The sequence below is a fragment of the Symphodus melops genome (genome assembly GCF_947650265.1).
Source record: "Symphodus melops genome assembly, chromosome: 15".
In the NCBI taxonomy this organism is placed as follows: domain Eukaryota; kingdom Metazoa; phylum Chordata; class Actinopteri; order Labriformes; family Labridae; genus Symphodus; species Symphodus melops.
In genome coordinates, this window is record NC_136705.1 from 22,864,567 (window position 1) to 22,877,679 (window position 13,113).

The 13,113-nt window shown below is 41.8% G+C and overlaps 1 protein-coding gene across 3 annotated transcripts in view; it reads right to left on the bottom strand.

The window, feature by feature from the left end:
* lmbrd1 (LMBR1 domain containing 1) overlaps nt 1-13,113 on the bottom strand; it is a 154,107-nt gene that overhangs the window by 120,289 nt on the left and 20,705 nt on the right. For all 3 annotated transcript variants that reach the window (XM_079362082.1, XM_079362081.1, XM_079362080.1), the window contains exons 7-8: nt 10,096-10,169; nt 921-1,046 (exon numbers count right to left, since the gene is read on the bottom strand). In XM_079362082.1, coding sequence (XP_079218208.1) covers nt 921-1,046; nt 10,096-10,169 — 200 coding nt within the window. The remainder of the gene's footprint in view (nt 1-920; nt 1,047-10,095; nt 10,170-13,113) is intronic.

Genomic DNA, 13,113 nt, shown 5'->3' on the forward strand with positions numbered 1-13,113 from the left:
TCATGGTATTATGTACTGTAGAGTATGGAACTGCACGATTCTTTACAGTTTCAAAAAACAACAAAAAAAAAACCTTTAATTTATGCACCTCTGGTTTTAATTGATGCAGTCTTTCCTTTCACAAAGACATTTCTTATCTTTTTTTGCTCCGGTCCCAAGTTTTGTGAAACGCCTTCTAACAATAATAATAAAGCTTGTTAAATGCAAAAATAAAATCCTATTAAAATCATAAATAATAAAACAACAATCAAAGAGAGTAAATGAGAAACAACAAGGACAAAAGAAGACACTGATGCAGCCAATGGGAGATCGTTCCACAGCCGAGGACTCGAGCGGTTGGGTTTTAAGTTTGAGGAGGATCTCAGACGAGACGACGTCAAACCTTCAAGAACAATGACGTTTCTCTATTTCTACATTTTACACGTTGCTTTTCTTGCTTTTTTCACGGCGCTCCAACTTTTTATGGAGATGGGGTTGTGCTTGTGTTCATGTCAACTTTGAATACATATATCAATGCAGGGCCCGCTGTGTTTAATGTTCAACTCTACAGATGACTGGCCTTGTGTTTTCCTGTTTGCGCTGCCTTCATTTGAGGCATTGTTTGATAAGGACCAAGCTAACTCTCTGTAATTGCATGCTGAGACAGACGAAGCAAGGCAGCAAGATAAGTAGGAGGGACTGCTAAGCTGGAGGCTATGCATGTGTGCGTCTCGATGAATGCATGATTATACACCAGATGATAACAAAGGAAACAACAAGAATTCAACTGTTTTCACTGATATAATTCATGTACTAATCTGTCTTTACACTGCCACGCTCTGTTTCCATAAAGTCGCTCCATGACTTCTACCTGCCGTGTGCATGTTCTCAGGTCGTTATGCCGCATGCTGTCTGTGTCATTGTCTTTAAGCAAGACCAACCTTGGATTTCAGCTTCTCTATCTGATGCTCCACATCGTCGATGTCCTCGGTGTTCTCCAGGCGTTCGTACACCACGCTCCGTGTGCCTTTTATCAGATTCAAAGGCAGAACAGACATACCATAGGCCTGAAAGAAAAGACAAAGAGCGAACCAAGCGTTAATGTGACACTTTGTTGTCAAAGTGTGATGGCACGTGCATCCACCCACACATACCCACAGCAGCTTGATGACGAACACATCACAATGAGGAATAAGACAACAAGTCAGAAGAGGGAAAGTAAACACGCTCAAACTGAAATCAGAGATCTCTGGGCCTCCAAGGCTCTCTCTATTTTTTTTTTCTTTTTTTTTTGGGAGGGGGGTATCATGTCGAAGAAAACAAGAAAAAAAGATTAAAATGGAGGAATCTATAATTGTCCTTAGGTTTATTGGTGAACTGCTGCAACCATTTTGTGTGGATATCACCACCTTAGATCACTCTGTTGCAATTTACAGCTTAACAGTGCCCCCATGTGACAGCAGCCTCCTCCATGCAGGACGAGACGGAGCCTTCAGGAGTGAACTTTCAGACCGAAAATCTGGGTTAAAGGAGGAGGCATCGAGTGCTCATTAATGTTGAATGACGTGACTCTAAAGCAAAACATACACTTTCCTTTCATATTAAAGGTAGAGTGTATAAATAATGAATACTATCCAGACGTACAGTAAGACATGCACACAAGCTTGGTGCAGTGACAGCCATGAGGGATGGAGAGAAATGTGCACAAAAAGACATTTTCAGCTGTTGATGGGCTCGAGTCTCTGGAGGAGCTGTTTGAGCTTCTATTAAAAACAAGAGGCATGTCTTATACGAGGAAACGCACCAATCGATATAAATCAAAATCGCAGCCATAGGCTTTCTTTCTCTCCCTCCCAGAATGCATCTGGCTTTAACTAACTTGGAGGAGTGCCATTTTACAGGCTCATAATAAAACAAAAAGGCCGTCCGTGCAGATACTGTCAGCTTCGGAAAAGAAAAAAAGACGCTGCGCTTTCATCTCTATATTTCAACGTCACAGCCGATATCTTTGTGAAACAACTTTTACTACTTTCTGAGTGTTAGGTAGCATTAAGAGAGTCGCATGGGATAAAGAGTCAGGCCAGACTATTATTAGTCTCCGCTGTGGCTCTCGGCTAGGGGCGAATGTCGCCTCCCGCAATGAATCATGGAGCTCTTAGGGCTGGAGCATGTCCCGAATATCAAACACACTCATAAAAGGAAAACCTGTCCCTGATCCCCCGAGAAACATTTCCTTTCTCCCTCAAATGTGCAGCTCCATGGGAGAAATAGAAGAAGGGGCACGTACAAAAAAAAAAAAAAAAAGAACGAAAAACAGGGGTCCCTCTGCAGGAGCATACATTTACAGTTCACACGTAATCATGCATGTAAGTTCTTTTAAAAACCCCTGTGCTCAATAAGAACCAGACAAGGTTTGGAGCAGCGAGTGTGTGAGTGTGTGTGTGTGTGTGTGTGTTGGGTGAAATCCTTCATGGAGTCATTTGACTGCTGAGTGGGAAGAGGGAGAGCTGGGTGGACGTTGGACTCCGACACAAGCCTCGTCTTTGTTCCTTTTTTTCCCCCAGCACACACGTGACCATGGAGCCAACATGGAAGCAGGAAGAGGAGGGCCCTCGACATTCCCAAAACTTTTCCATAAACAGGTCAATCCAGCGTAATATAGCAAAATTAGAACTATCTCAGAATACGCGTCGGCTTTCGGATTTATTCCTCTAATAGGAAATAACTAAAACAATTGCATATAAAGACGTAAAATAGGACTCGACATATTTCCATTAATTCTGCAAGTTTGTCCGTACCGCCACTTCCACGGGCTTTCCTAATTCCTTTCGATTAGTAAGAGAATTTGGCTGGCTGGAGAATTAAACAAGACGAGCTCAAAGAAGAGACTTTCAGACTGTGACACCGAATGAAGTCAGTCTGACGCCCAAGCACTCAGTGAAGTACGAGAAGGTGGACGGGAAACATAAGGGACTTCATGTCATCATGACCGTACACGTCATTTAAATCACATCAAGAACAGTGAGCAGAATCTTCTGTATCAGCCCACAAACGTGATCAGTCCACGTGTGCTCAGACTCCATCAAGGTTATTAACTTCACTATATAATAACTCAGTTGTGTTCTATGTCGCCTGAAATGTTTCTCTTCGATTCATATCTGGAAGCGTGCGTGCAGATTAACGATCGTATTGATTAAGTCAGACGACAAAGAGACGATGGCTAATCGCTGCTGCTTTCTGTCAGAGTCGCCTTCTTGAGCTCTTCATGTGCTCGTCGGAGACATGAACACAACTTTCCTGTCTGGATGAGAATCCAAACAGACTTCACAGCGGACCGCTGCTGCTCTCTCTCTCTCTTATGTCGTTTTAGCAGTTTAAATTATGAATGGAAATCTGCATTTTGTTAAAGCGTACTTTTCAAAACCACCGATAAGTAAAAGGAATGGCCAAAAAGAACCTGAGTATTGAACATATTTACAACCTCAGACTACATCTGTTAATCTTCACAGACAAGTTCAATCTGAAAACAAGGCAGGAGCTGATGTCAAAATTAGACTGTGTATCAGGCTGCTTAGAATGTCGCGCAGCTTGATGTATGGCTGTTTGCTTGTTAAAAGCTTCCTGTTGTTAGAGTTAGCACACCAGTCTCTACGGGAGGCAGCCATGAATGTCAGAGTCCATCCCTTTAAAGACACATTTCACTTCAAGCATTAGGTTCTTTTTTTTTGTCTTCGTTTCATCAGGAAACAAAACAACTTTTGTTTTGTTTTCCATTTCCAACAACTTTTGTTTTGTTTTGCGCACATCTTTCTTCTTCTTCTTCTTTGCTCTTGTGATGTTGGTCGTAGTGCTGCTCTGGACCAAACAGACAGGTTCACATTAAAGTAGCTGTTGCTCAACTTTGGTTCCTCTTTCACATTTGTTCCAAGCTGAAAAAATACGGATGTCCAGACGACTCGCATTCAAGAGTCTCACCTTATTGTTAGCTGCAGAAGAAGAAGGGTCACTTTGGTCACTTTTAACGCCCTGACTGTTATTCTAAAAGAGGTCAGGACTGAACGATCACTCCCTGCTAACATCATCAAACATTTAAGTTTTATTCAAATTCTGGTCATTTCAAATATTTACTTAGGGCTTAAACACATTCTGACACAGTTATAGTGCAGGCTTTGGAGGCCTTTAACAAGCTCATTAACACACAAGGGCTCGATGGGAAAGTGTTTATAGACTGAACTCTGTATTCCACACAAGGCTTCTTTTTTTTTACACATTTGCTCTGGAGTCGTCTTTCCACACATGCACCTTACAGCGGGAGACTTCCACGAGGGGAGGGATGACGAGTAGTTCGATATATTCACATAATCAATGAACAAGCGCTATCATTCGCTGGAACCACTCGCTCACGGTTCCTGAATACATCCCGCTGCTTTCCCATATCAGCTCAGCTTCACTTTTCCAAAGGGGCTGGCTGAAAAAAAAAAAAAAAAAAACGTGCCCTTTACGTTCAAACGTGAAGCTTATCCTTTTGGGACCATTTCAGGAAAAACCCTATTCTTTAATTTAACTCCTAAACAATCATTTACTTTTGCTGTGTGTTAACATTGTACAATGTGACTGTGTCTCCAAATCCTAAAATGATACACTGCTTGAGTGAGGAGCCAGACGTTCTCAAAGTTTGCTGTAAAGACTCCATGGCTTTAAAGGTTACTTTAAAAATATAACCGTAAAGGGCATGGCATCAAAAACATAAGAAACTTACATTGATTTATACGGTTTGGTGTTAATCGAACTTTTAATGTGAATCTTCATCAAGCGTTGCATGAACTGTTTTTATTTATTTAAACTTTATTTATCCAGAAGTCCCATTGAGGTTAAAAAAAATCTGTTGAAGATACGCTCACAACATACAGACAGCAATTAAAAACCTTTCACACAAACAACATTTGAGTTCAACTACTGAATAGAAGAAAAAACAAGGTCATCACAGTTCTTACTCTTCATAAAAGGTCTTTAGAGTCTTGTGCCCGACCCCTTTTTGAATCCGTCCAATGCTTTTAAAAAAACCAAGTTTCTTTGCGATGCTATGATTTATAACGTGTCCTTGATACCCAAACAGGGAACTCTGGCTGATATTTGCTCGACTGAGAGACTCCAGAAGGTTTTTTGGGGGGATGAGTTGCATTTTGTGAACCCACAGAGCTAAATGTGTTACTCTGATATTATGCAGAGATTCTCCTGACAGCCCCTTAGTTTTTCCCCACATTACATCCAGCAGACCTAACAAGAGACTGCAGCAGGAGTTTATCAGGAGAATTCCCCCTCCTGTTAGTGGGATGCTCCCAATCAACGCGACAACCAGGGACCATGGAGTCTGAGCAGATGCCTCACATAGAGGTCGGTTTATCTCACACTCGAAGATAACATTTGCGGCCTCATCAATCTGACACACCAGCTACTCGATTCAAACACGAGTTGATTTTCTTCAACAATGACAAATCCTGGCTACGTAAAAAGGAAAGTATCACAGGAGACTGTGACGCCTGAAACTTCCATGGTGCCATCTGCCAAATGAAAAGATGCACAACTTTGTTGTAAATGTTGAGAGAAACACTCCCCTCTGTCTGTACAGCATTAAGTCAAGGTTTCTGACAGACTACAGATCTTAAGCTGAGTAGAAATGTCTGCAGAGCACTTTAATCAGACATCTTACAAGTTTAATTTTGGCTTCTTATCAAGTTCATAACCTCATAAGCATTTATTAATATCACCTGATGTGAGCCGCAGCCATTTATCATTCAGAGTAAAAGCAGCTGAGGTGAAACGACCAGCCAGGCTGAATGTTAGCTCAACAGCTAACTATTATTTATATCAAGAAACAAAGTTAATGTATGTATTTTACCTACCTGTTTGAAACAGCTTTTCTACTTCACACAAAGTCCTTTTCACACGTTTATAATGTGAAATGCTCACATTTGAAACGAGCTGTGGCTGTAAAGCTCTGAGGCTTGTTTAGACTGGATGACAGAGACGAGAATATGTGACCTTTAAGGCATACACTGAGCAGGTTGAAAGACTGCTTTTTTCTTTTTTTAAAGTGTAAAAAATCGCAGACTAATAATCCTTCTATCGAGTATCTTTAATGACATAAAAAAGGAATTTAGGTTGGCAAGATATCAAAAATGCGCAAACGGAAATTCTTTAAATAAGAAAGTATTGAAATAAGGATTAAGGCATGGAGAAGTCTGAAGTAAATATTAGTGACTTCACTTTTATTCACTCAGAGACCGAACGCTCCCCAGGTCAATCTGAAGGTCTGTGATTAGATAAACACACATTAATCTTCTGAACTTTAGCTTCGCATCAGCATCTTATGGCTGGCAATTTAAGAGCAGAGAAAGGCAGAGCCACGGGAGACAGAGCCGTGAGAGTCATAAGTCAATATGCTCGACAAGCTTCTCATGATGTACGAGCTTCCAGATTGGCCTGAGCCGTCTCGCGTCATTACTGCAGGGTACGCTCAAACACGGGGCCGAGAGTTCATATACGAGAAAAGAAAGTGTGCAAACATTCATGTTCATTTGAAGGAAACCCACTCACATTATTGGATCAAATATTCACATTTAAAGGCTGTTGGAATTTAAAGTGATGATCTACAATCATATACACAAGTAGTTCCATTGTGATGTTAACCTGCTGGCATTGGTTGGTTAAGGGAGACGCTGCAATCATCAAAGTTACCTGTTCCCTCTTAAATGAAAAAACGCTGTTTCTGCAGCGTGCCGTTAACCCCTCGGTCTCACGCTGACCATCCAGCAGCCGACTGACGCGCTCCATCTTTGGCTCGTGGTAGCTTTGATTTAAAATATGATACATTTGTGACAAGACAAATGTGTCTCCTTTTATATTATTTGTTCTGGGAAACTACTGAAGTATCGAAAACTGTGAGTGACTTCAAAATGCTTTAGCAGCAAAACATTTGAAATATTCACCAGTTTTTTTTTAAAGGCTAAGAGACTGGAACCAAACCTGGTCAAACCAGAGGACATCTTTTATCCCGGGAGAAGTCTATGATTTAATTTGGTTGGCGTGTGAAGCAGAAAGTAATAAAAGTGGCATGAAAAAGAAAAACAATCCACTTTGCACTAATTGTACGTGCACAGGGCCGCAGGATTTTTTCTCATAGTTGTTTGGGATTTTAAGGGCCGGTGAGGAGCTCTGCACAGAATGAGACAATAAATAAGTAAAAGTTTCAAGGAAACGTCTCCACTGCCAATAGAAAACATCAGAAAGGTTCCATTAAAAGTGAATCAGCCTAAATATTAACACAGGAAAGAATCAGGAACACCATCGGGGGTTTTTTGCAAACACGGGTAGGCTGGTACCAAGAAGGGCGCTGGTGCTTGAAGATAGGAGGAAGGAGAGGGAAAATAAAGCAGATGAAAGGATGAAAAGTGAGATTAAAAAAAAAAAAAAAGGGGCCTCTGCATTTGTCGTTTGTGAGAATTAAAGAGGGAGTGGCAGCTGCTGTTGTTGCCGGAAGGCCCAATTTCTTTGAGTGACTTCATCAAAACAAGGAACATCAAAAACAAAGGCTCGCTGGGAGATTTGATTCCCACAGGGCATCCACACAGCCACAAACAACATGGGGTCACTGCAAATCTGAGCATGTTTCCGTCCTGATGTACGAGATAATTATCCGCTCTTTAGAGAAATTGGATAAAAAATAAAAAAAGTGGGAGAACAGTTGGTGAAATTCCAGCGGAGATAAATGATGATGTCCTTAAGGAAGATTAGTTCTACAAGTATCTCCACCAGGTTGTGTATTATTCATTAGGAGCTGCACATTCAATGTTTGACGAATTTGTCAAATAGGCCTCTTTAAGCTCAGCAGACGCTGGATAGATTGGGGTTGCCTGTCACCTCTTCTTTTATTTCCTGGTTTGATACCCTTGAATTTCTACGAAAAAAAAACCCCCAGCAGGCGCTACTTTGTGTTACTCCCACCCCGACTCCATCGCCACCGCCCTTCGGGAATCTTCACAGTCTAGTTACCAAGATAACAGCGAAGAAAAATGGACAGCATTAACAAATACAGCACAGTCCTTTTTTTTCTGATCGGGGAAAGAAAGAAACCGCTGAAGGACTCACAGACACACACATATTAATGGACACCGTGGCAGATCTATAGAAATAAACAGGCAGCACATAAGTGGTTGATAAGCCGGTGAAAGGTGCACATACATCATGTAAATGTCTCGAGTGAAAGACAACCACAAGGCTTTACTAATCCTGAAAGGCCACTCCATCACTATAAACTCAACCCAGCAGCTCCAATAAAACATTATTAGGATCATGTTGGTTAAATCCAACATAACAAGGGAAACCTGTGTAGTCAGACGACAGGTGTTGTTTTACAAAAGAGCATGCATGCAGGGTTTTACTTCATATTCCTGGTGATGTCCACACTTCTTTCACGCCGAGGTGGAGGTCGGAGCAGGCCGTGCATGAACGAGGTGGGTCTTACATTTTTACCCGTCTGTTTCTTTTATTGATTTAAAAACAGGGACAGTGCACATTAATGAACAGAAATATGTAAATGTGCCAGATTGATGCCATGAGCTCATTTTCATCTGTCGTCTCAGTACACGTGTATGTGTATGAATAATGCTTTGTGGCCTTGTCCCTTGGTTACAGAGATTTCTTCTCTTAATGATAAAGTGTATATTACGGCTGTGCTCAAAAAGTCCATTCGGCAATATATCGTCATGTACATGAATCAATGCAGATGCTACAGAATGGAAACGGCTGCAAAGCTGTGTTGACAGTTCACAATAACGCCATAACCACAGCTCTGGGATAAACACGTTTTAATGTTAGCATCTGTGACGCGTTGACTTAAAGGATCCTTAATACACCTCTGCTGTTATTTTAAACAAAGAACAGCTGTTGTAGTGAAGTCTGTGTAGGACATGGTCATTATTCAAAACGATGTTGATATGTATCATATCGTGAGGTTGTGGGATACACTCAGCTCTACTGTATACTGTGGACCATGAAATCCCCAGGCACACTGACAGATCCTTTCCTGAGGAGCTTTCTTGCATTTCTTTGTTGTTGTGTTTGATTGTACTGCACTTCGGTTGTTTTTAAATGTGCTTTGTGAAAACATTTGGATTTAATGGAGAGTCGTCTTTCACTGTGCGTTAAGCCCCTCCCCATCATTACTTCAGACCGACTCCGGATTTTTGGGATGATGACATTTCTCCGACTTAACACCTGATATTGTGTCTCTGTGCTATTCTCAATGAAACTGTTGTTTTACAAATCAATACATATTGATATTATTTACATTTCACACATCTCTTGGAGGGAGAGTGCACGCAGAGTTTGTTTTCACAGAGGGAGGGAAAACTTCGGTGGATGTTTAAAAGTTCTGACATGTATTTATTTAAAGCTATCTCTCGGATTGTGGGACGCAGCAGATTCTTCTGCGAGTGTCTCTCTGGCTTATTTTGTGGGGGGGTTTCATAAGCCTCTTCTGAGGGCTTTCTCAGGGTTACGTGTGGAGTGTTGATGTTTATTTTCAGTGCGGCTAGCCAAAGCTGTCTAAGGCCAAAATAGCTGAACAGAGCGCGGTGAAATCTATACAGCGACCAGGACACTTTGTGTTTGAACAGTTGTGAAAAGAGACGTTTGGTGTTAGTTTAGCTCGCTAAACAAACAGAGCCAAAGGAGAGGGCTGTCTGATGGCAGGTTAAGGTGGTGAAAAAAACCCCACAACATAGCACACATAGAACTGATATGGATTTTTTGGAGGTGAGATAAAGCAGCTATGAATATGTTTTTCTTTAAAAACCATCCACAGTGCATCATAACAACTTCTGTTTTGGTTCTCCATTTACCTGCGAGTCACCATCTAATAGAGAGAAAAGCCCTGACTCTGATAAGAACCATATAAAACCCCAAATCCATGTCCATGTGAACTACCCCTTTAAGCTACTGGAACGGCTACATTTGGACATCACCCCGTTGGAAGGAATGCTTTAATTACCGTGAAGTAATGCTCCAATGAGCGCATGAAACAACGTCAAGCACTTGTCTCTGGTCCCAACTCACCGTGTAAGTGATCACAGCCAACATGCCAATCAAGGTCAAGGTGCTGATGGAGAAAGACAGAGCAGGTAGACCATCTGTGGGCGGAGAGACAAGACAGCGATTAGAGATGCAACCCGCCGCCTCGGAAAGAGAAAAACACAGAAGTCTTTGCCACTTGTGAAATCTACTTTCTGTGATGCTATAATTCAGCTGTTTGGGTTTCAGCGTCAGCAGTGTCAGACAAACATGTTTCCAGCATTCAAAGCATTAGGCCGCTGCTGTATGATTCATCTTAATCTCTTTGATTCTCCAAAGGTTCTTCTAAAATTGCCTTGTATCCGTGGACAATCAACTGCAAAAAATCTCTTAAGTAATGTAATTTCGTCCACTCTGAATCCCCCCGTTGAGTACTGCATATAATTCAAAAGTACAAAAGTGCTGAGATTTTTTTAAACTCAAATAACTGAAACACACAGAATCTAAAATACTAAAAAGAAACTGAAGCTGGAAGAAACGCAGGGACTGAATCAGGAAATATACTTGTAAGATGTTGTGAGCCAACTATGGGATGGCAGATTAATGTCCTGAGTTAGCTACATCCACACTGTAGGCAAAAAGTGACCAAAACTAGATTTTCAGATTTTCAGATTTTCCTTTTTAAGACAGCATGAAGATCTCGAGCTGCGTGGAATCTAATCTTTCCAAATGTTGGAATGTGGATGTGTTTCGACGTGACCTCGGTCTGAATGCACGCGCGTTTATAACTTTTCTTCAACAGCAGCAAAATAACGATCTGTCGTTATTACCTCTTTATGCATTCATTTTGATTCTGCAACGGCGTAATATTTCTTTGGATTCTGCTGGTGTGAAGAACATCTACAGTACCCTCTGTTCTGTCTCATGAGACCCCTGTTCCTCCTTTTCATCAGGGAGATTCTTCCCCTGTGAGGTGCAGAGGTCAGAAGGTCACTCAGGAAAACGTCAGAGGGCAACCTGTCCTCACATATTCTAGACATGTTGGAGCGTTTCTTGGGATCCTCCGACTCTACTCGGGTCGCTCATTTGTGAATATCCTTTATAAGTGGAGTTTCACTTCAAAGATCTCATCGAATATTGTACAAACTCTGACCATAACTAGACACTACAAAGCAAGATGAAATGTTCTGACTCTTTCAATGTCTTGATTGTAATTCTGAGGGCCGAGGAATTGTTGGAGAAACACGTCACCTCAAACGGAATAACAAAAAAAATTTCAGGCGAAGGAAAATTTAATAATTGATGGTTTTGACCGTGGTTCAAAGAGCATAGCTGATCTTGAATTACACGGCTGTTGTGTCTCTGTGCTTACTTTATTAAAGCGAAATTTCCATGACGACTTGAGAAGAAAGTTAACACAAGGACAAGGCATCATGTTGATATTCAGGCACTTTTAATATCTGCATCTGATTTATGCATGGCAGCAAAGTCTTCCTCCGGCGTCACATCTGGTCACCGCTTTTTGTATTTTTTTTGTCCTTTTTGTCATTTGATACATTGATCACGATCAGTTGTTTAACAGCTGGATCCTTCAATATATGCGAGTTGAGTTGATGGGTGTCACCTTTGATTGAGGCAGAAAAGGGACCACCCATCAGGCAAGGGCATCAGTAGGTGTCACACCAGCTGTCAGCGCTGGAGTTAGAAGACAGGGATTGATGAAGAGACTGATTTCCTCCCTCCCCTGTCAAGCTCCCACCTATTATAGGCGTCTATGGAAGGAGCTACACAGTTGCCCCTTTGTAAGTATCCCACAACCTCTCAGCAGCAGCTTCACGCTGCCCGGCCCACCTGTCGCCGTGAGCATAGGTGGCGCTCTGTTTGCCTTTCTCCTTGACGGTGGCATTTGATGGAGGATATTAAGTCAGCGTTCAGTGCATGAATAATTTGCCCTGCTTCAAACATTTATCATTTTCTTTTAGAGGCATTTCACAAGCAGCAGGACAAAAGAGGGGAAAATGGAGATCAATGATATGCTAGCTCTCTGTATTATATGCAAAGAGAAAACTTTGAAGTCCGACAGCTGGACTGAACATTAACATTTGAATGCATGTTTCTTATTCCCGAGTGTGTCATTGTGATTTTACTGCCTTTGTTTAGTGGCGAGCTTGGTAAAATATACAAAAGCTGCATGTTCTGCATGCAGAACATCCCGTTCGTGAACTCTACACAATGCAGAGGGTAGGTGTTTGCTGGCCCTCTTCTCGGTTTCTGGAGGAGATTTGTTCCGGGGATTTAGCGAAGGGGGATATGGTCTTTTATCGGCGGTGCTTCCACATCTGTACAGCTTTGATTTCCAGAAGCAATGGAGTGAGGAAGCTCTCGCCCCCCAGGTTTATGTGCATGATATGGTCTACATCTGGTACTGCTAAAGAGAAGAGTAACTTTCCTCCAACAGTAAGGAGACAACATGTTAATACAGATAAAGTCTGATGGCACTGGGTAAAATGAAAAACATTGAAGAAGTCGAAGGGAACCCCAGAGTAATATGATCAAAATCAAAATACAGTCACATGATGTATTGCAAGACAATCATGAAGTATTACATCAGAACTTTCCCATACGTCGACGAAACCCGCCCAAGTCTACTTCCAACCTGTTTTTATGAGTTTTTATCATTTATTCAGAAAATAACGCACGAGAGCGAGTGAAGGCGCGCAAGAACTTTTAGCATTTTAAACTGTGCCTGAACCCTCTGCAGCTCCGTGCAACATCACCAAACTCTGTGAGATAAAAAAAAAAATACCCAGCACAATCACATCAGCTTCAGAGAGAGAGAGAGAGAGAGAGAGAGAGAGAGAGAGAGAGAGAGAGAGAGAGAGAGAGAGAGAGAGAGAGAGAGAGAGAGAGAGAGAGAGGAGAGAGAGAGAGGAAGAGAGAGAGAGAGAGAGAGAGAGAGAGAGAGAGAGAGAGAGAGAGAGAGAGAGAGAGAGAGAGAGAGAGAGAGAGAGAGCATGTGTGCATCTCTCTAGTAAATGCACAGATTGAGGTTTTCTTCTCCTC